We start from the raw sequence: 21,976 nt of genomic DNA, 5'->3' as shown, positions 1-21,976 counted from the left end.
TGTGTACTTGTGTAATAGATAAGTCGTAAACTCATTATTATAAGAATAAATAAATAATTAATAGATTACATACTTAAACGGTTTTACCTTTTATTTTCTCTAGTTTTGACAATGATTATACATGCATACGCTTCTAAAACTGTGACCGAAATCCGTTTTAAATTAAATAAAAGAAATGAAAAATAAGCATGGTCAAGTATATGTCAAAGATTTATATAGAGAATCCCGGCGCATTACGTTTGCACGACAAAACGCATTCCGTTTTGCACGACAAAACGCATTATGTTAGCGCGAAATTTACCTGTTGAAAAGTCAGTACGTTTGAGCGGATAAATTAATCAATAAAGTTAACAAAGGAGTAGGTCCGGTAAGGCCCGATTTTGGTCTCAAAATTCAGGTTCATCTGGAAAAAAGTGTTTTACTTCAGTCGTTACAATTAGTTTATGTGAAAGATTTGAACTTATTTAGTCATTTAAGACGCTCAAATTCAAGCTGAAATTTTAAAAATCTATCAAATATGCCAGTATATGTTACTTTTCAGATGGGAAGAATTGCAGACTCTGATTAAAATATTTTAATATTTAAGCCGGCAAAATAGCCTTTTTTTTTTATTGAAATGGCTATTTTACCGGTACCAGCAATATAGTGGGTTTGTTATTTTGCTATCTTACTACACTGCTGTTGACACCCTTTTCTTTTCGGTCTTTATTTGTATGGCCCCGCAACGAAGTTGTCGGTTCCATATAGTTTTACCCTTGTCCGAAATTCCGTCTTTCCATCTTTCCGTAATTCCGTCATCCGCAACAAACCATTATACGGAGTTATTTTCTAAACGCCTTCAGATATTGGGCTGCTTTTTGGTATGTGAGTTAACCATGATGAGTTACAGATCAAGTTTTCGTTTCGTTCCGCTCCACTAATTTTTGACGTAATTACGGGCTTTAGACTTTGAGAAATTGTTGAAAATCACAGTTATACGGACTTTTTTCTAAACGCCTTCAGATATTGGACTGCTTTTTGGTATGTGAGTTAACTATGATGAGTTACAGGTCAAGTTTATGTTTCGTTCCGTTCCACTAATTTTTGCCGAAATTACGGGCTTTTGACTTTGAGAAATTGTTGAAAATCAGTTATACGGACTTTTCTTCTAAACGCCTTCAGATATTGGGCTGATTTTTGGTATGTGAGTTAACCATGATGAGTTATCGGTCAAGCTCAAGTTTCGCTCCGCTACGCTTATTTTCGCTGAAATTACGGGCTTTGGACTTTGATAAATTATTGAAAATCACAGTAATACGGATTTTTTCTCTATTCCCCTCCAGATTTTGAGCTGATTTTTTTGATATGTGAGACTACCATCATGTTTATGTCCACATGTGTTTATATTGAAATTGCAAATTTTCAACTTTTTGGGACGGGGCCATTCGTGTCGCTTTGACACATCTAGTTTTAAAATAATTTTCAATTTCCTAAATATTTCTTATCAATACAAACAATACATGTACTTTCTATTCCCCTAAAGCAAAAACACATTAAAATGAAACACAAAAACATCAATACTAAGATAACAAAAGAGAAAATTTATTTTGAAAATGATGTCACAGTAGATCACGATAGCCTGCAGGGATCCTGGCTAACTAGTAACATTTAGCTTAGCAGAGATTGGACTAGAATTCCAGAATGGAGTGCATGATTAAATAAAACCAGCAAGGTCTTTGTGCCCATGCATCTATAATGAAGTAATTTGCCAAATATTTTTAATTATCTTGTACAGCAACCTGTGAACAGTATATTTAACATAATATATATGTTCCTGCAGCAACCTAGCCGGACTATCGAGTATGAGAATGAGGTTCCGGACATCACTTGTACAATTCTGTAAAAACATATATAACTGAATGACACATATATAAAACATATATATCTTAATAATTATATAACAAATGTCCTTTCTCAGATGTTACCTACCTACCTTGTCCTTATTATGCCCGGAGGCACATAGAGCAATGACTAGATCTTTCCACTCATCTCTGTTCTGTGCTTTCTTTTCTATTACACCCCAGCTGATTCCATGTTCTTTCATTTCAGCTTCAACTGTTCTTCTCCAAGTTGTTTTGGGGCGTTCTTTCTTCCTTTTCCCCTCAGGTGTCCATCTTAGGGCTACTCTGGTCAAGTCATCTGCTGGTCTTCTAAGAACATGGCCAATCCATCTCCATCTTTTCTGCTTCAATAAAGTCTCCATGTTGTTGGATCCTGTTGTTTCATGGAGGTCTTTGTTGGTAATCTTACGCGGCCAGAATATCCTTAAGATCTTTCTAAGGCAACCGTTGTGAAAACTGGAGAGCTTGTTGATGTCTTTTTCTGTCATTCTTCAGCATTCCGCCCCATATAGTAGCACTGCTAGTACACAACTGTTATATATTCCATTTTGGTGTTCTTACTGATGTTGTTTGTCTTCCAGATGTGTCTTAGTTTTAAAAATGCAGTTCTTGCTTTTCCTATTCTGTCTCTGATGTCTTTGTCTGCTCCTCCTTCAGATGTTACCATGCTGCCCAAGTAGGTGAAAGATGGAGTGCAAACTAGGGGTGTCCCATTTAAATCTATTAAAGGAGGCTCTGAGGTGTTAATAGGCATGACTTCTGATTTCTTGATATTGATATTCAATCCAATCATACTTGCATTCTTTTGTAACTTAGTGGTTTTGTCTTGCATGTGTGTTTCTAGATGCGACAATAAAGGCCAGATCATCTGCATAGTCCAGATCATCTAGGTCTGACAAGGCCGTAGATACTCTTGAGGCAAGTGAGGCAATTGCCTCACTAAAATTAGACACTGATTATTTTTTATATATATATATATCAATATAATAGTCATTTCATTTTGTTGTTCTGTCTCAATCTTAATTTCTATCTGAGACTACTATAACACATGTGGTATAGTAGTCTCAGTTTCTATATAACTTGTCCGATCATTCCTTTTGAACTATTCTTCCTGGATATACCTCAGCATCTCAACGGGTGATGTAACCCCTAAATTTATAGATTCTGGAACTAAAATACCACCAACTATTTCCAGAAATAATTTGAAATTATGGACCTACATGTAAACGTCAAAAACTCCATTCCAATTCCCCTGTACCCATATCATATATACTCTATAGATAGAATCCTATACATTTATCTTATCTCATTCTATCCCTAGTTTGTCTACTCTTTGTCAGCATAAAAGCAAGTTTAATATTTTGTAACTGCAACTGTATGATGGGGCTTACAGGAAAGCTTAATTCCCTTTTGCAAACAAAACTGTTACTACCGACGCTACTACCAAATTGCTGATGGAGAAGGAATTGGAAGAAGACATTGATCATTGTGTTGATGATAATGTGCTTCCTTTAGAAACACAGGCTGCCCTGAAGCGACTGAAAACTTGGGAAAAGAGCATGCATGAGTGGCGAGAGATTGTGCGGGCTTGCCATGTTCATCGCGATAAGGATATCAGCAGACCAAATTATGATTCTGAAACGAGTTGACTGAACCGGCCAGAGAAAAATTTGGCAAACTCTACTGAATCGATGTTTGTTCTATGTTCTGGCAGCAGACTCAAATCAGTGATATTTGGATGATGATTATCTTGCATATAAATTTAAATAAAGTTGTTAAAAATTTGGTGTTAGTAAAAGTCTTAAAATATAAAAAAAATATATAAAGTGTCCAAATTCAAAACATTATCAAACTCTCTAAAAATCCCTTTCACCATTCATTTCATACCCTCCAAAAAACATTTTCGCCTCGCTTCGCTCGACTCAATTATTTTGCCTCACTAAAATAAGATGCCTAGCTACGGCCTGTTAGGTAGTTAAAAAGAGTCCACCTATTGCCTGTGTTCTCAAATGTTAAACAGCAACTTATTCCTTTGGCCTAACAACTAACTCTTAATACCAAACATTTCTTGCCTGTCATATATAGATATAATTACAGAAGAACAGGCGAAATCCTGAAATTGAACTCAAGATGATTTCAAATGCAATCGACATAATTATATGTCAGACATTTACTCTCTTTGACTCGAAGTATTACAGACGATTGCATTGCGTATGTAGGGTAAAGGTAACATCTTTGGCCAGTAGCTTAACCGTGAAGTGATTATTAGGTTATGTATTTTTATAGTTCGTTCTTATGTTGTACTGTTATACCACTGTCCCAGGTTAGGGGGAGGGTTGTGATCCCGCTAACATGTTTAACCCTGCCACATTATGTATGTATGTGCCTGTCCCAAGTCAGGAGCCTGTAATCCAGTGGTTGTCGTTTGTTTATCATATGTGTTACATATTTGTTTTTCGTTCATCATCAAGTTTTTTAAAATAAACAAGAGGCTCTCAAGAGCCTGAATCGCTCACATTGGTTTTTTGGTATTTATCATTCATCGTTGTTTGTTTGTTTGATTTAATCTATATTAATAAGTGTTTGAAAATGCAGTTTTTTTGTCATACTTTCTTCAAAAGCAAAAGAAAAAGGTGTTTGGTGCGACATTTTGAAGGTTGTTCGGTTTTTAAAAGGTGATTAACTGCATGCATGCACAGTTGACTTGAAGATGCTTACATGATAAACAAACTGTGTAAAATTGTCCTTAAAGGGCAAAAACTCTTTAAGGGGTCAATTGACAATTTTGGTCATACTAACTTATTTGTAGATCTTACTTTGCTGAACATATTTGCTGTTTACAGTTTATCTTTATCATTTATACTATTCAAGATAACAACCAAAAACTGCAAAATTTCCTTAAAATTACCAATTTAGTGGCAGCAACCCAACAATGGGTTATCAGATTCATCTGAAAATTTCAGGGCTGATAGAACGTGACTTTATGAACACTTTAATCCCCTGTAAGATTTGCTCTAACTGCTTTGGTTTTTGAGATATAAGCCAAAAACTGCATTTTACCCTCATGTTCCATTTTTAGCCATGGCAGCCATGTTTTTTGACAAAACACAAAATATAACACAAACTTTATTCTAGATTCCCTAAGTGCCATTCAGCTTAAGTTTGGCGGGAATTGGTTTAGTAGTTTAATTCAGAGGAGATGTTTGAAATAGTTTACACCAGACGGACAACGACAGATGCCAAGTGATGGCTAAAAAGGTTGTTAGTTTTCTCATTTTCTCGTTTGAATTGTTTAAATTATTGTTATTTCGGGGCCTATTATAGCCGACTGTGCGTTTTTGGGTTTTGCTCATTGTTGAAGACCGTAGAGTGACCTATAGTTGTTATTCTGTCATTTTGGTCTCTTGCTGAGAGTTGTCTTATTGGCAATCATACCACATCTTCTTTTTTATATCCTCCTTTAAGAGTGGACTAGCCCGACAGATAACCAATCTGTCTGTAGGACTAGGCTACTTCAAAAGAAGTGTTAACGTAGTATACCTTACCTAATAATGAATTCACGGTTCAGCTAGCAAGCAAGCTAACCAAAGATATTAACTTTACCTGCACACTCAATGCAATCTACTGTACTACTGTTAACATGTCATGTTAAGCTACTGAGATTCAGACATGAACATGAAAACAGGATCTGATCATCAAAGCATAAAATTGGTCACGTCCTTGTGACACATCTGACAAGACAAAATATCACATCCTAAAGTTTACAGATTCCATAATTTTTCTTGAGGAAGATAACTTTAAAATCCTTAAAAGTAGCCATGATCACTTGAACATAAAACTATGACAAAGGTAAGATTGACAGTCCACAATTTTATTTAACGATGTGGAATTTATTCGACTTTCACTTGAAAACCATAAGCATCACTCATACACAATTTTAAGAACTTTTGTGGAATTTATTTCACTTTCCCTTGAACATTATAAGCATCACCTTTACAAAATTTTAGTTACCTATATATATACTAAAAATCGGGAAAATCTGACATTTTCTTTACTTTCTGCAAATTCTGGGGCTCTATTAAATTAATGGCATACAAGCAAGAGGCGCAAAGGGACTTACGCGAGCTTTTATTTTATTGGATAAAAATGTAACGTGATCAATTTCCAATAAAAGTTCAAGGTCTTCAAGCTGTCAATCATTTTATTTGTATTACAAATTTTATTTACCATGTGTCTTACTCATTAACATATTTAAACAAACTCATCCTTCGGATTCGTTTGTTTAAATATGTTAACTCGTAAGAACCATGGTATATATAGTACTTGGAATAGGAACCCAGAATTTAGTCCAAGTATATGTTATGAGTAAACATGTTGTTACAGCGACAACTAGAAACTGGTTCATGTGCAAACCATGTTTAGTCATGTTTTCCAGCAATATTGTGCAACAGGTTGGGTGTTTGACATTTCTAACTGTTGTAATATAAATCATCTTGGTCAAAGAAACAGTTATAACTTATTTTTATATTTCTTTTAAAACTGACACAGGAGAGAAAATTTACAGAATTTTACACATCTATTTACTTTCAACTCTCATACAGCCTCTCAGATATATCATACTTTCACAGCTAAACAAATAAAATAACAATGTAACAACACTGACCATGTTATTTGGTCGATAAATAATCCTAACATCTTTTTTTAATAGACAAATTTATATACAGTTAATCACCCTAATGCCTGGTTATCATTAAAGCTTTATTCCATTACTTTCAAAAACACTTTTTTCTATTGATCCATATCCATGTAGAATCAGGGATGAAAATAAGGTTAATAATAAATTATTAATAAATCAATAGTTTTGACAACAATTTGGGTCAAGCTATAAGATGGAAGATGAATACTGAATGTAATAGCAATAATACTGGATTTTCACAGAGTTTTTGTATCACTATCGTATTTATCATCTTGGAGAAAGTTCTACAAAGACTCCATTATCTGCTCTCATTATAATTTCTCCTATAGCACACATTTCTTCTCTTTTCTGTGTTGCTTTAACATTATACCTCCTTAAAATGGAGGAAATCATTGCCTTCTCCTCTAACATAGCAAACTTTTGACCTGTAAAGAAAAATTAACTATGATTATCATAAAATAGATTGATTTATTGATAATTGATATAACAATGTCCAGTGGCAAATATTCCATGTATAATCTAAACAAGAATACCTTAAACATAAGTCCAGGAGGTGTTCTGCAAAAACAATTGATCTGGATGAAGGATGGAATTTTGTTATTGCCACTGGAAGAGGATATGTTGGGTAAAGGGAGAAATTTTGCCTTGTAACATTCATATAAGAACAATAGCAATTTTCATTTGACATACAGAGTTATGGCACTCTACCTAAACAAGGCATCAGGATACTTGTCTGAATTTTGACAGGACATGACAGCATCTTTTATTAAATGTTTTAAAGTGATGATAGGTAAGTCAACGTATATTTCTGTTCTATTCTATTCATCATTGAATAAATAGTATCAAACAATTATATGTGAAAAGTAGCATAACACTGGACTTGTCAAAAGACCATGATGTCCTACAAAATATATCTGCGTCATTATGTTAGAATCTTACAATGTCTTGAGTTTTCGTGAACATCTGATGTAACATAGAGGAGGAGTTGTATCATCAATCTGTGAACAGAACTGTATACAAAAAGAGGGACAACTCTTGGCTTAGAAAACAGACCATAATGTCTTACTTATATGATCATCTTCATGTTAGAATCATATTATACTTCCATAATTATATGCACGAAGAGCTGACAACTGTATGTGTTCATGCCCCCTGCTTAAAATTAAGGAACCCATTTATATGATTTGACAGACTGAACAAATATTGTTTTTGACCATAACTACTTCTTTTAAAAAGTATTTTAGGAATCTCTTTTACAATAATGAGAGACAGAATTGTTTAAAAGAAAATAGAATTTCATAAAATAAACAACTTACCTATGCAGTTTCTTGGTCCAGCAGAAAAAGGTACATAGCAGTATGGATGACGGTTTTTGATATTCTCTTGTAAAAATCTATCAGGATCAAACTTTTCAGGATTTGGAAAATATTTAGGATCCATATGCAAAGCAAATGTTACTAATATACATGTTGTTCCTTGAGGTATAGTGACATCATCTATTAAAAACAAAATATAAGAATGATAAATCTACAGAAATAACCTTCAGATGTTTATAAAACATTAGTTTGTATGAAAAATTGTCAATTTGTTCAAATATGTAAATTTCTACATGTTTATGGTGTATTGTGATATTTCTAGTGACCTTTCTGCACTTAAGTGTCAAAATTTTAGCAACTGGTTCATTTCTTAATTCAATTAACATAATTGTCAAATCATTGAACATGTTTACTACTTTTGCAATATCAGGGTCCTAATAATGTAACTTTCAAATCTCCTCATTTGGAATGAAAATCAAAGTAATCAAGAAAAGTGTCTTGACTCTTATATTTCCGAAAACGACTTCATAAATGGTATTTTTCCTTTTTGAAAAATAAAAGAGAAGTGTGAAATGCTTAGCTTTATATTACAACATAGAACAATACCATTTTTTGGCAATTTTCAAATAGAAGGAACTACCAAACTTTCATGAAATACAAATGTACCATTATATGGAAATAATCATTTGGAGATCATTAAAAGTAGAATCATCCCTTCATAACTGATCAGGTGGAACACATGTGGAAGTGGCATATTTTAAAACAAAAGGGTGAACAGTTAGTTGATTTATCATAAATTGGAATGTTTGATTAAATTTTAAATAAATATATTTACACATCCAACAAGTGACTGAAAGCAAAATGTGCGAAACATTAAACCTTTAAAACTGTATAATTATACAATGTATAAACTTACCTATGACTAGATCTTCTGTTGTTGTTCTTCCAAAAAATGGAACTGAGGGGAATAATCTAAGTCCTTCCTACAATAACAATACTAAAATAATGGGAGATAACTCATCTTTTTCAACATTAGCAAATTAATGCAGAATTTAACCTCATTTAAAGGATGTGTTAAAAAATATTTGATAAATTATGCAACTTAAATAAATAAATTCTATGAATTATAACACTGTTTAAACTTCTTCAGTCCTCATCAGAAGATAAGTGTCTTTATCTTAAAATATGTCAAACTCTAAATTGAAATTTTAGAATTTTTATTAAATGATAAGGAAACTATCCAGGTTAGGTCCCATTAATATTTGCCACAGTATACCTTAAAACAAATTCAAAGATTATGTTGGTCATTGGCTGTAAAATTCAATATTAATTCTTATAACAGAGAAAAGGACAAATATTAGCTGTATTTGACATCATGTCACATAATATGTGAAACTATGCAAACACAGTCACCTCTTAAAAGAGGGACAAAGATACTAGAGGAACAGTCAAACTCATAAATCAAAAATAAACTGACAACGCCATGGCTAAAAATGAAAAAGACAAACAGACAAACAAATCTATAAACAATAGTACACATGACACAACATAGAAAACTAAAGAATAAGCAATATGAACCCCACCAATAACTGGGGGTGATCTCAGGTGCTCCGGAAGGGTAAGTAGATCCTGCTCCACATGTGACACCCGTGGTGTTGCTCATGTTATAAAAAATTTGGTAAATAGTCTAATTCGGTAGGACACATTCATGAAAGGGAAGGGGATTGTAGTTACAATGTAAGGAACATATCTGATATCATCTGTGAAACGGTTATTCCATAAGGGTCAACCAACTCATGATTGCCTCTGTAAAATTTACAAAGTAACAAAAGGAAGAGTTATTTCAAGACCTTCATTCCATGTTTGCTTGTTTAGCAACATTTTTTTCTGTTTGAAATTTCAGGGTCCACTAGGTTACCTTAGTTTTCTTACTATTGCACATAAAATAGATTTAGTCAAAGAAACCTTCTGTACGGGGATCATATTTAGCACCCACGGATCAAAATGTGTATTTCAAACAGAATATGTGCTGGCAGATAAGTATAATAATATTGGTCAGTGAAAGCATTTGAAAAGGGGACATCTTTAGTGCCTAGTTCAAAATTAAGTGAAAAAGACAATGTACTTGCATGTTTGTTAACAATTTAGGTAAGTTATATTAAATATTGTATATTGACACTATCCTCAGTTAGAACAATTTTACAGGAAATGTGGCCTCTAGTGAGGCATTGACAAAAAACATTGTTAAATTGTGCACTCCTTGACTATTTTGCTTAAGTAACTATAGTTACCTTTATAACACATTCTAAGTACTTCAATGATTTCAAGTCTTTCATGGTTGCTCTCCTGTTACTGTCACCTATAAAATATTTTGTTTTATTAATTTCACTGTGGTGTGACTGTGGGGCATATTTTATTTGTTTATAAACTTGAAAAAAATCTTCTCCTCTGAAACAACTTTTATCCAACTTGTATGGTCCTTATGATATTTAGAATAAAGTAATAATTTTGTTGTTGTCCCCACAAACCAATTAACATGGCCACTATGATAGAAAATTGAACATAATGGACTAAGTTTATATCCTCTGTCCAGTGTTGCTTCAAAGTGCTGTGTTAGCACTTAAAACTTTAACATTTTGTCATGTTCTTCAAAGAAATTTGTTTAGATGAACTGTTAAATTTTACATACCAAAAACCTCATCTAATTCCTTGTGAACCTTTGCCTGCACTTCAGGATGTGCACCAATCAGATGCATAGTAAAACTCATTGCTGCTGCTGTTGTGTCATGACCCTGAAATAAACCAATCAAATTACATTTTAGACCAGTACACAATAAAATGGTTGACAAAATCCTTCAAAGACTTATCATTAATTTTTTTTGAATTATTTCAATGGTACATTCTTTTCAATTCTTGATTATTTACCTTTGGCCAGTGAATAAAACTTTGAGAAATGAAAAGGATTCACAGGGAAAAAACAATATCCATTTTGTTGTTGTTCATCTTTAAATATCTGTAAATTTTTATTTATGACTTGTGCTATACAGAGAGGAATCAACTGATAGATTATTTATTGATTGTTGGCTGCTTAATGTCCAGTGGCAAATATTTCAGGCAAGTTCAGGACAATAGAGATTAGATTATTAGTCATAAGTAATTGTCCCGTTTCAAGTAACTGAATTCTTAAATTTTATTTCATAGTCTTAAGTGCACAACTTTATTTTACCTCAAACATGAACGTATCAACTTCTTCTCTGATATCCAGAAATGACAAACTTTCACCTTCAACTGTAGAACATAGTAGCATGTCCAGAAATGCCAAACGTTTCTCCCGACTTATATATGATGTTTCATCATCATCATGGTTTTTCAGAATATCCTCCATTGTCAATCCATCTGCTTGTTTCTTTGAAAATTCATCTCTTTTTTCAGTTATAACCTGTTCAAAATTTTAATTAGGTTTTAGTATTAAGCTAGTTTTTACAAGTAAGCTAAATCTTACATTAGTTATAAATCATAAGACATTATCAATTGCATTAATTTTTCTCTTAGAAAACTTCAATACAGGAAACAAACAAGAATGTGTCCCCAGTACATGGATGCCCCATCCCCACTATCAGTTTCTATGTTCAGTGGACGGTGAAAATGGGAGAAAATCTCTACTTTGGCATTAAAGTTAGAAAGATCATATCATAGAGAACATGTGTACTAAGTTCAAGTTGAATCGACTTCAACTTTTTCAAAAACTACCTTGACCAAAAACTTTAACCTGAAGCAGGACAGACGGACGGAGGAACAGACCAGCAGATTAGAAAACATAATGCCCCTCTATTATCCTAGGTTGGGCATAAAAATACAAAAAACAAAATGTTGCATATATAATCCCTCAAATTATAATAATTATGAGTACAGATATTTAGTGACACAATGGAACACAGAAAGAACATTAAGAATCATCATATACTATACAACAATACATGCTGCCTGGTAATTTTGTTTTTTCTTTAAGTCTAGAAAAGAAATTGTGGTATGTTTGCCAATAAGACAACTCTTCACAAGATACCAAATGACACAGAAATGAACAGCTATAGGTCACCTTACAGACTTCAACAATGAGCAAACCCTATTCCAAATAGTCAGCTATAAAAGGCCAAAAGTCACAAGTGTAAAACTATTCAAACAAGAAAACTAACGGCCTAATTAATGTACAAAAAAATGAACGAAAAACAAATATGTAACATAGCAATAACGGAATACTACTGAATTACAGGGTCCTGATTTGGGACAGAATGTGGGTTCATTTTATGGCATGTTTATGAAATGAACAGTTCAATCAGAAATTCCCAACATTATAAATCAATCTTACCTTTCCTGTGAAACCATGTAAAATTTTGAGTAATTTGTCATGTTCTTTGCCTGCTCCTATTGTATTAAACAGAAAATCAGGCCAATACCATGGAGATCTCTGTCTTGTTAAAATAAGCTCTGTTATTCTGCAATAAAAATAATATAGAAAATCTCAGATTTACATAAAATTATTCTATACATTAATTAAATTGCCCCGAGGGTGCAGCTTGACAAGACAGTAGAGGTTGAGCCCTGATCAGTTGGGGCTTGTTAAGACACTACATTCAAGCTTGATACATAAAATTTATAAATACTGCATAAGATTAAGCATACCAAAGAACCCCAATATTTCAAGACTCAATCCCATTGAAATAAGTCAGAAATAAGCAATTCAAACAAAAATTGATTGTCTTTTTTTATCTCTTTTTGGCACATAATTCCCAAGAAGATAGATAAGGCCACAACATTTAACATTCCTTATGTGGTATGGAACCTTGTACAATTTCATACAAGTCAATTGCTTACATTATCTGAGAAGCAGATCAAATCAGGCAACTTAACATAGACCTATTTCCCATTAAAATGAGGTAAAGGTCAGTTGAAACCTACAAGACAGAAATTTACTCCTTACAATTATACCATACACCAAATATAGTTCACCTACAGCATTTAAGTCTTCTTTCTGCAATATAAACCTTAAAACAAATAGTTTAAGTTCAGCCTCCTGATAAGCATCCCTGGTGTCTTGCATTCAACATCTGACCTTCCTAGCAGACGAGACAAGAAATATACTTCTAGAAATTTGTGTTGATGGCAGATCTTAAGTGCAGGAACTCCGTTATATATACTGTGATATATAAGGACTTATTTTTTTTTGCCGATATACAAACTGAGAAAAAGATGAATTGAACCTTATTTGGAACTTACTTGTAAACAGCTTTGACATAATCTGAATCATCATCATTCTGTGCATTAATTGTTCTTCCCATGGCTGTTTCTATAACAAAAGAATATAACATTTAAAGAATTGCCTTTTTTCCCATAAAAATACATAATGTGCATGTTAGGATTTCTGGTTTCTGGATAACTCAACTACAGTTTTCATATGATCCTCATTGTTAAGATAATGATATTAATGACAACAGGTACTTTTTCAAAGAATCTGTATATTAAGCAGATCATTATTTACTGCCAAAATGCCTGCAGATCTAAAGATGGCACATTAGGTCATAATATCTTATAGATCATTTTTTGTCAAGTGTTTTGTATAAGTCGACCAGAACAATATGTATCAGGATAAAGGAATGTAAAAGTTAGGACAACTGTTTGATTTCAGGAGAAAGAAATGACAGAATAATAGAATGGGGGATAAGGCCAGTAACACTAGATGCTCTGGTCACTTTGTGGTGGGAGAGGGGCAGGGGGCATACTATCTTTTTTTTTATTAAGTATCTAAATCTGTAAATTTCTACTCAAAACTAATCATTTCAATTGAATGTATCCTTGATTTTACATGAAATGAAATGAATGTACAGTATGTGATCAGATGGTCCGAGACCACAATTATTTCGTAGTGCATTTCTTTTAGAACATAAATGAAAATAAAAAAAATCCGAACTGCGCTTTCTCAAAGAAATTTTTACAGTGTGTTGTACTACTTTTGGGACAAATTATATAAAAATTATAGAAAACTTCATCAGCTCTAACTCAAAATATGGACAATTTTATGTTTAGGGCGTCTTGAAATCTTTTGACAGCTTCCGAAGTGCTAATTTTTAACCTTTTTCAGCTGGACCAAATCACTACTTTCCTTTAAAATTCTGGACCCAAATTTTTTTACAGTGTAATTTCACCCCCCTACTTGCAATTTGAGGCATTAAACATGGAGAAAGAAATTTGGAAGGGGTATAAAAATTAATGGCAAGTAACCCACTGTCAACACTAGGGACTATATTCGTAAACAACAAAAATCAAGGGACGGCAATTGTGGTCTCGGACCAGATGTTGATTACTCATGTATTATCACACAGAACAGTTACATTATTTTCTTCATCTTGTTTGTTTGTGGAAGATAAACAGGCTATGTAATGCAAGGACAATGTAATTATTAAACATACCACATATGATATCCAAGGCACACAAAGTGATATCATTGAAGATATTAAAAGATCCGTTCTTCCATTTTCCTTCCAGTTTATTCATCATGACATCAATTTGATCATTAAATACACCCATGAAATCATTAAGGATCTTAAAGTGGAAAGTTGGTGTCAGCATTCTTCTTCTTGTCTTCCATTTTGTACCAGTACTAAAATATAAAGAGAGCAATTCATATTGGTCCACAACACTTAATTAAAATGCATTAAGGAAGGATTCTGCTGAGGTTTGTCTCGTTGAAATCTTGTTTGGGAATTATTTTCAAAACATATGATACAAGTGGAAAATATCAATGAGTATAAAAAATATTAAAATCAAACTAAACTCTGTGAAAAAATTGTGTTCTGGCAGAATTCTTCAACACTGTCATCGTACAGTTCCTTTAGCATAATGGACAAAAGTTCTCAACATTCTGAAAATTTTAAAACTTGCTTAAGGAGTTATAAAATCTTTGTATTGTGCTACCTTAAAACCTTTAAAGTTATATATTACCTATTTCCTTTCTCTTACCTTGTTAATAAGCCTGTTCCTAACCAAGGATGAAGAAATCTGTATTCTGATGCCTTGTCTATATGTTTACTACTGTTCAATAATATCTAAAATTAAATAGTTACAGAAATTATAAATTAAATTGGTATTATTCTAGTAGATTTTTCTATACGAACTGGATTTTGAATAAAAAACAATTCAATTGACAACTGATAGTCACTGCGCTAAACGTCACATGCTTTTAGATGTTATATTATGATGAACTGTTTGATGTACAAGTAGCTTTGATATATATTTTTCATTAAATACATTGTTTTCCCTCAGAATATGGAATGAAACAATTATTTTTTTTCTCAGTAAATATGTCATTTAATTGACTGTTAAAAAACTGATATTTACAGCGGCTGTCTTTATTTTCTAATTATATTTCTATTCACACAACACATGTTTAATAATAACTTATATTTTGTGGTACTATGCATTATTATAAGTTTCAGATCATTTGGTTGAGACAAACTAAAGTGAGATAACAGAAAATAATTTTGTGAACATACATGACAGATGGACAAACGGTACGGAGAATGGTAACACTTAATAACCCATTTGCGTATTATGTAGCGACATGTGCATTAAAGAAGATGGGAAACAGTATCATTGGGTGTTGAAGGCTCAGTTTTTCTTGAATACATAAACTAGTCTTAGAGAAGTTTAGAATGCATGAACAATCACTTCCCAACCGAATTTCTTCTACAGGAGTAATGAAAATTAATGAAAATTTGTGTTGGTGACATTATGAGTATTCCAGTTTTGTTTTAGTTTCAGCAGATTAATAGTAACACACACTCAATCTAAGTACAGGTATATGTTATAGCATGGAAGTATTATATTGACAGGAACTACAACGATTAATTAGCATTTATTTATAACCCGGCAAGCCCTGTAGAAAAGATATGGAAACTGTCTAATTAGTACGCTGTCGTTAATTTCTTTTGTGACTATCTGCGATGCCGCAGTCATAAATTGACCAGAGATACTTCTTATCAATCACGTGGTTTTAATCGAGACAGCTTTGCAATATTACCTGTCGGAAAACACCTTTACTTATTTCAATCGCGTCGGTAGACCTTTATTCGTGAACAACTTATTTAAACAAATCGACTGATGCATAAAAAATGAAAATCGGCCCAGAATTAATTATTCTACAACGATTTGAAATAGTGAGTGACATTATTTTATTAGTTTGTGGGTGAAGTTTAAATCGCGATTAAGGTGTGTTCCGGTTACCGCCGGTTAACAATAAATATATTTGATAAATATTAAAACTGTGAAGTTTAGAGTAATATATATGGTTAAGTTACTGGATAATCCTGGAAAGTAGAAATTTCCAGTTTATAATACGAAAATTAATCGAGCAAGTACCAATCAACAAAATACAGCAGAAGAAACTACGTTATATAGATATTTATATAATACATTTCTGTCCCCTAAAATATGTTATCACTATCCGACCAAATGAAACCGTCCAAATGATACTGGTAAATATTATTGAACAGTCGCACAAGAATTTGTACAATGTCACTATACAAATACTTGAGTCGCAGTACTAAAAAAAATTCAACACATCAGGGTTCAGCTGAACATTCGTATATACCAACCAATGATCTTACCCTACATTTATTTAAAATCTCTTTGATCTTTTGATTTTATCAGAACGATCATTTACAATCGTCTTAAATATGCAGGAAATGTGTGCCACTCAATGGAGTAAACAGTAGTTATTATATAATCACAACTTGCGATATATATTACATATAGTGCAATTTCTACCGAAAAAATAAATCAATAAAAATGGGGCATTTATTCAATAAATTTGGTGCACATTTCCACCGTCAACGTGTTTTCTATAGAATTAATGATGACTCGCATTAATCCATCAATCACTCAATCGGCACAGTTAGGTAACGGAATCTGCCGAAGTTTGCCGATTGCTGTTTCCTAAGAATTTATCACAACTTTCGATTTCTTCGTTTATTTCCGTAATCTCGAAATCAACTGAGAATGACAATATTGTAAGGTACCACACGCTGCTATGTAAATAACGTGCCATGTTTTAAGCTAATTAACATGTCATTAAATTGGGCGCGGCATCGCAGATGAAACGTTTGAAGTCGGGTCGTAGTAGTTCCTGTCAATATAATACTTCCATGGTTATAGGTACATACATTGTACATGACACTGTGTTTAAAGTACCTCACAAAATTCAGGCTTGTAAACTAAGATCAAAGGTAAACCCTCATACAACCAAAGTCTGAATACTCCTTTTTGTCTGTAGTCTTCACAAAATGTCTGCAACTGTTCATTAAACTCTGAAAGAAATACACTTCATCATTTGGAAATTAAATTACAAATGTACCTCACAGTATTCTGCTTTGTAAATTCCAACCCATGGAATTCCTTCAAATAACCAAAGTCTGACAATTCCAGATTCCCTATAATCCTCACACCATTGCTGCAATTGATTATAAAACTCTGCAAGATAAGTCTAAAAGCAAATAAGCAGGTGCTCCAAGATCAAATAATAAACCATTACTGTGCACAAAACGGTATACTGTGGATTCATTTTTATTGTTAGATACCAATTTTTAGTAGATTTTGTTGGTACATACGAACTATGACTTCGGCTGTTGTCTGCTCTATGGTAGGGTTGTTGTCGCTTTGACATATTCCCCATTTCCATTCTCAATTTTATGAAACTAAATGTTCAACGAATGAAAATTTTTCTTTAGGCTTGAATGTAGACTTCAGCAAAACCACAAAATTAAATAGCCAGGAAAATGCAAGTTTTCCTTAGAACTTTTCCACTAAAATTGGTACCCACGAAAAATAAATGAATCCACAATATTTAAAGACATTTTACCTGAAGCAAGTGCAATCACTCTGAAGAAAAGCATGCATAAGAAGTACCCATAAGCTTATAAAACTGAGTCAAATATGACTGTTTAAATAGTACCATAACTGTAGAATGAGCCAACTAACCAGAAAATTGTCAAAATCAATATAAAGTTTTTATTCAACAATCAAAACAACAGTATATTTATTAAAGTTTGTAGTAAATTGATCCAAGCATACTAGAGCTAGTAAATATTTCTTTTATATATCTGATGTTCAGTTGTAGTAATTTGATCCAAGCATACTAGAGCTAGTAAATATTTCTTTTATATATCTGATGTTCAGTTGTAGAAATTTGATCCAAGCATACTAGAGCTAGTAAATATTTCTTTTATATATCTGATGTTCAGTTGTAGTAATTTGATCCAAGCATACTAGAGCTAGTAAATATTTCTTTTATATATCTGATGTTCAAAGGCCCATAACTCTGGAATGATATCAATTTTTTTAAAATTGCACAAAGTGTCATGTTCACCAATTTAAACAATTATGTAAAACTTCCATTAAATCAATCCAAGCAAACTCACGTTATGGTACAACATGTGAAAATTTTGAGGGTATCAACCCAACCATACTGAATTTAGTGTGCTTTATACAATCTGATGGTTAAAGTCCAGAACCTCTGGAGTGTCAAAACCAATAAGCCAGAATCAAATTACATGAGAATTGATTAAAAATATAAATTTGAGTTTTTTGTATTACAAATATAACAGTTGATTGAAAGACAGACAGACTATGGTAAATGAAAAAGAAGATTTGACTTTTAGAACTGAAAAATCTTCTTTTTCATATATAAGCCATATATGAGCATGAATGAAGCTCAATAAGAAGAGGCCTGGGCACGCTGCCCACCCTCCCCAATCCACCGCTGGATATTTTTACTACATAAGGTACTGCAAAAATTCAATTGTAATCTGAACCATAGGCACTTTAGGACAAGACAATTTCTAAAAGAAGCTCTCTATATCAATACTTCGGTAACCGCAGTGAATAAGTAAACTTGGAATTGATAGTAATTGGAAAATACAATTAAGAAATTAACAGAGAAAAAAAAACCAGAATTTGGGGGAAAAGGGGGAGGGCTAAAAGGAAATAGTCCTAGTACTTGTTCAGTACCTCTAAACAAATATATTAATTGATTATTGAATGTTCTGGATTTAAATTTATTGAGATGCTAACCCAATTAAATAACTTTAGCTCTTAGTTAACTTGGTTAGCCTTGTACAATCTGCAAACAGTCATTTTGATAAGATGAATATTAAAAATCTAAAGAATGAAAGAAAATTGTAGCTGTAGGTAACGCACATTGCATCTACATTAGGACTTATATATAGTGGAGTTGTTAGTATTAGTTAGTAGCAGTTATGTAGTCATGTTATATTTAGAACATGATAAAACATAAAACTAATGTTCACCTTGTCCTAGATTTTAACCTTTGTATGTACCTTTTCTATCTGTCTTCAACAGTAGAGCATTTCCAAAGACAGGAACAGCCGGAGGTCCAGGAAACTTATTTAATTCTTTCCTCAGTTTTCCATACTGCATGTACCATATGACTGCCAAAACAATTGTGGCCACTCCAACTAACAGTAGTGCAGCTACCATTTTGAACAAGTAAACAAATCTAAGTCACATGGTTAGCTTACAAACATTTACACATAAAGGGGTTATCTCAAAGGTATTAATCATCATTATTATAACAAGAGTTACCAACCAATAGAGACAGTATCAGATGTCCTTTACTACCAATACGATTTTTGATAGTATTGATAATAAGTTATAAATGTAGATTTTTGTATGTATGTACTATCAATATCAACAAATGAGGGTCTGGATGGTGTATCTTCATTTCTTTATTTTTTTAGGGTCATTTTTCTCCATTCACTATATTTTCCAATTATTCTCTATTTAGAGGCATAAGAGAAAACTGAAAAGTGTGTGTGTGAGTAATAGGGGCAAACTTTATAGGGGGTCAAGTAAAAAAGATCCCCTCCCACTACATGTTAAAGAACAGTTGCAAATTAACAACTCTTGTATGTGCAAGGTGAAATTCTTGCCAATCAATCAATCAATCAATCAATCAATCAATCAATCAAACCTGTCGTATATATATATATATATATATATCAAGTTCAGATAAAATGAATTTCTTATTTACAGAATCCAGTACCTTTGGTGGTAGGTATGCTGAAATGATGGCTGAGCCATAAAAGCATCATTTTATCATTTCAGAGGTGTGTTAAAAAATAATACCTATTAATCATTTCTATTAATAACCTGTACAACTTAAAGTTAGAAATATTTCAAACAAACCCCTTCTGAATGTACTTAAGTTCAAGGGACATAATGCTAGAACCTCTACACACTTTGAAAATCTAAAACTAGCATTTATCAGTAATAACAATGTTCAGCTATCGCCAAGTTATCATCTAAAACAAATCTTGTGAATGATAAAATAACTACTATGTTCACCTTGGAAGTGAAATTAATTACCCAACAGAAAATGTACGACAAACTTGTTCAATCTAATAACATTTTAATTTGATCCCAATGAAATAATAACATAAAGAAATTAAATGCCTTATTTGATACCAGTACAATGCAGTTAAAAGTAAAATCACAACTAGAGGCTCTCAAGAGCCTGTGTCGCTCACCTTGGTCTATGTGCATATTAAACAATGGACACAGATAAATTCATGACAAAATTGAGTTTTGGAGATGGTGATGTGTTTGTAGATCTTACTTTACTGAACATTCTTGTTGCTACAATTATCTCTATCTATAATGAACTTGGCCAAGTCAATACAGTGGAAAATATTTTCTAAAAATTTACAAAAATTGTTAAAAATTGTTAAAAATTGACTATAAAGGGCAATAACTCCTTGATGACCTCAAATAGGATTTTTCACCTTCAACATGAATTCAAACTAACATGACAGAAATTTCCACGATGCACTAAAGCAAGGATTAAAAAAAATTATACAAGTAAAGAGATTTAAAAAAAACCCCAAAAAACAAGGCTTTTATATTGATTAATTATTTACTAGTAACAGTCAATAACAGTGTTGTCATCTTCATCTTCATGGTCATGTGACCCAGCATAAAGTAAAATATCATCCAATAAAGAGATAGGATTTCTATCGTACTCGTCACAAGTTTGTGAAAATGTTGCCAATTTCTGGTCAATATCTACAGAGAGCAGCCAGTCAAGCAGGTCTTTTTCATCTTTATTTCCTTGTTCAAAACTTATGTCTTGGTTTAATGTCAAGTCAAACTTCTGCTTTTTACAATTTGAACAATTTTCCTCCCTAGAATCTTTGTCAAAGACCATATCTGTTAACAGATTGTTTTGTTCAATAAAATGTTTCATGTTCTTTGTTGTGTTCAAGGCTTTCTGTATAACACTTCTGTCAAAGTCGTCAGTCAATGAAAATAAAGATCTGAGACATCCTGAAGTTACAAGGCACTCTATTTTTGATTTTGTTCCATTCTCTTTTAACTCACTACTAGAAGAAATTGAAGATGAATCATTTTCAACAGTGTATGAAGGCAATGTCACTTGCTGATTATCACATTCAAAAAGTTCTTTGTTTATATACTGATTCCAGAAATCTAAAACTTTAAGTTTGACCTCCCAGTCAAAATCTTTGATCATGACATTAGACATTAATTTAAGTATAGACAGTCTATTACTGCTGGAGAGAACTGAGTTATCTCCCCATAACTTTGTGATGCCATCTACTGCTGATCTTCTAACAAATGCTTCAGTGTCTGTTGAGCATAACATCTCAATCCTTGATATTACAGTGTCCTAAAAATAAATATCATAAATGTTAAGAGAAAAAATATACTTGTCAGTTTTTTCAGGTGAAAAAAAAATGGAAAATACATTGTTTTGCATTTAAACAAGAATGTGTCCATAGTACATGAATGCCCCACTCGCACTATCATTTTCTATGTTCAGTGGACCGTGAAATTGGGGTCAAAACTTTAATTTGGAATTAAAATTAGAAAGATCATATCATAGGGAACATGTGTACTAAGTTTCAAGTTGATGTAACTTTAACTTCATCAAAAACTACCTTGGACAAAACTTTAACCTGAACTTCGCACTATCATTTTCTATGTTCAGTGGACCATGA

General features: G+C 32.6%; 2 protein-coding genes across 3 annotated transcripts in view; both read right to left on the bottom strand.

The window, feature by feature from the left end:
- Window positions 1-6,619: 6,619 nt before the first annotated feature.
- LOC143045591 (cytochrome P450 4V2-like) lies at window positions 6,620-19,439 on the bottom strand. 2 transcript variants are annotated; one of them, XM_076218194.1, is made up of 12 exons: window positions 19,280-19,439; window positions 17,299-17,414; window positions 14,907-14,992; window positions 14,357-14,547; window positions 13,167-13,236; window positions 12,259-12,385; window positions 11,119-11,331; window positions 10,582-10,684; window positions 10,184-10,251; window positions 8,809-8,875; window positions 7,893-8,072; window positions 6,620-7,001 (listed from the first exon to the last, which is right to left on the bottom strand). In XM_076218194.1, exons 1-12 carry the CDS (start codon window positions 19,437-19,439, stop codon window positions 6,844-6,846), a joined length of 1,539 nt encoding a protein of 512 aa, XP_076074309.1. In that variant the 3' UTR covers window positions 6,620-6,843. The 2 variants fall into 2 exon arrangements, with proteins under 2 accessions (XP_076074309.1, XP_076074308.1); XM_076218193.1 differs by lacking the exon at window positions 17,299-17,414 and adding an exon at window positions 17,136-17,251.
- A 911-nt stretch (window positions 19,440-20,350) lies between these two features.
- The window catches only part of LOC143045590 (uncharacterized), a 36,912-nt gene continuing 35,286 nt past the window's right edge, over window positions 20,351-21,976 (bottom strand). The window contains exon 10 of the mRNA XM_076218192.1: window positions 20,351-21,645. Coding sequence (XP_076074307.1) covers window positions 20,878-21,645 — 768 coding nt within the window. The 3' untranslated portion in view covers window positions 20,351-20,877. The remainder of the gene's footprint in view (window positions 21,646-21,976) is intronic.

The sequence above is a fragment of the Mytilus galloprovincialis genome, chromosome 9, assembly GCF_965363235.1.
Source record: "Mytilus galloprovincialis chromosome 9, xbMytGall1.hap1.1, whole genome shotgun sequence".
NCBI lineage: Eukaryota > Metazoa > Mollusca > Bivalvia > Mytilida > Mytilidae > Mytilus > Mytilus galloprovincialis.
The sequence above is the reverse complement of the archived record's forward strand: the minus strand, read 5'-3'. Positions and strand labels throughout refer to the sequence as shown.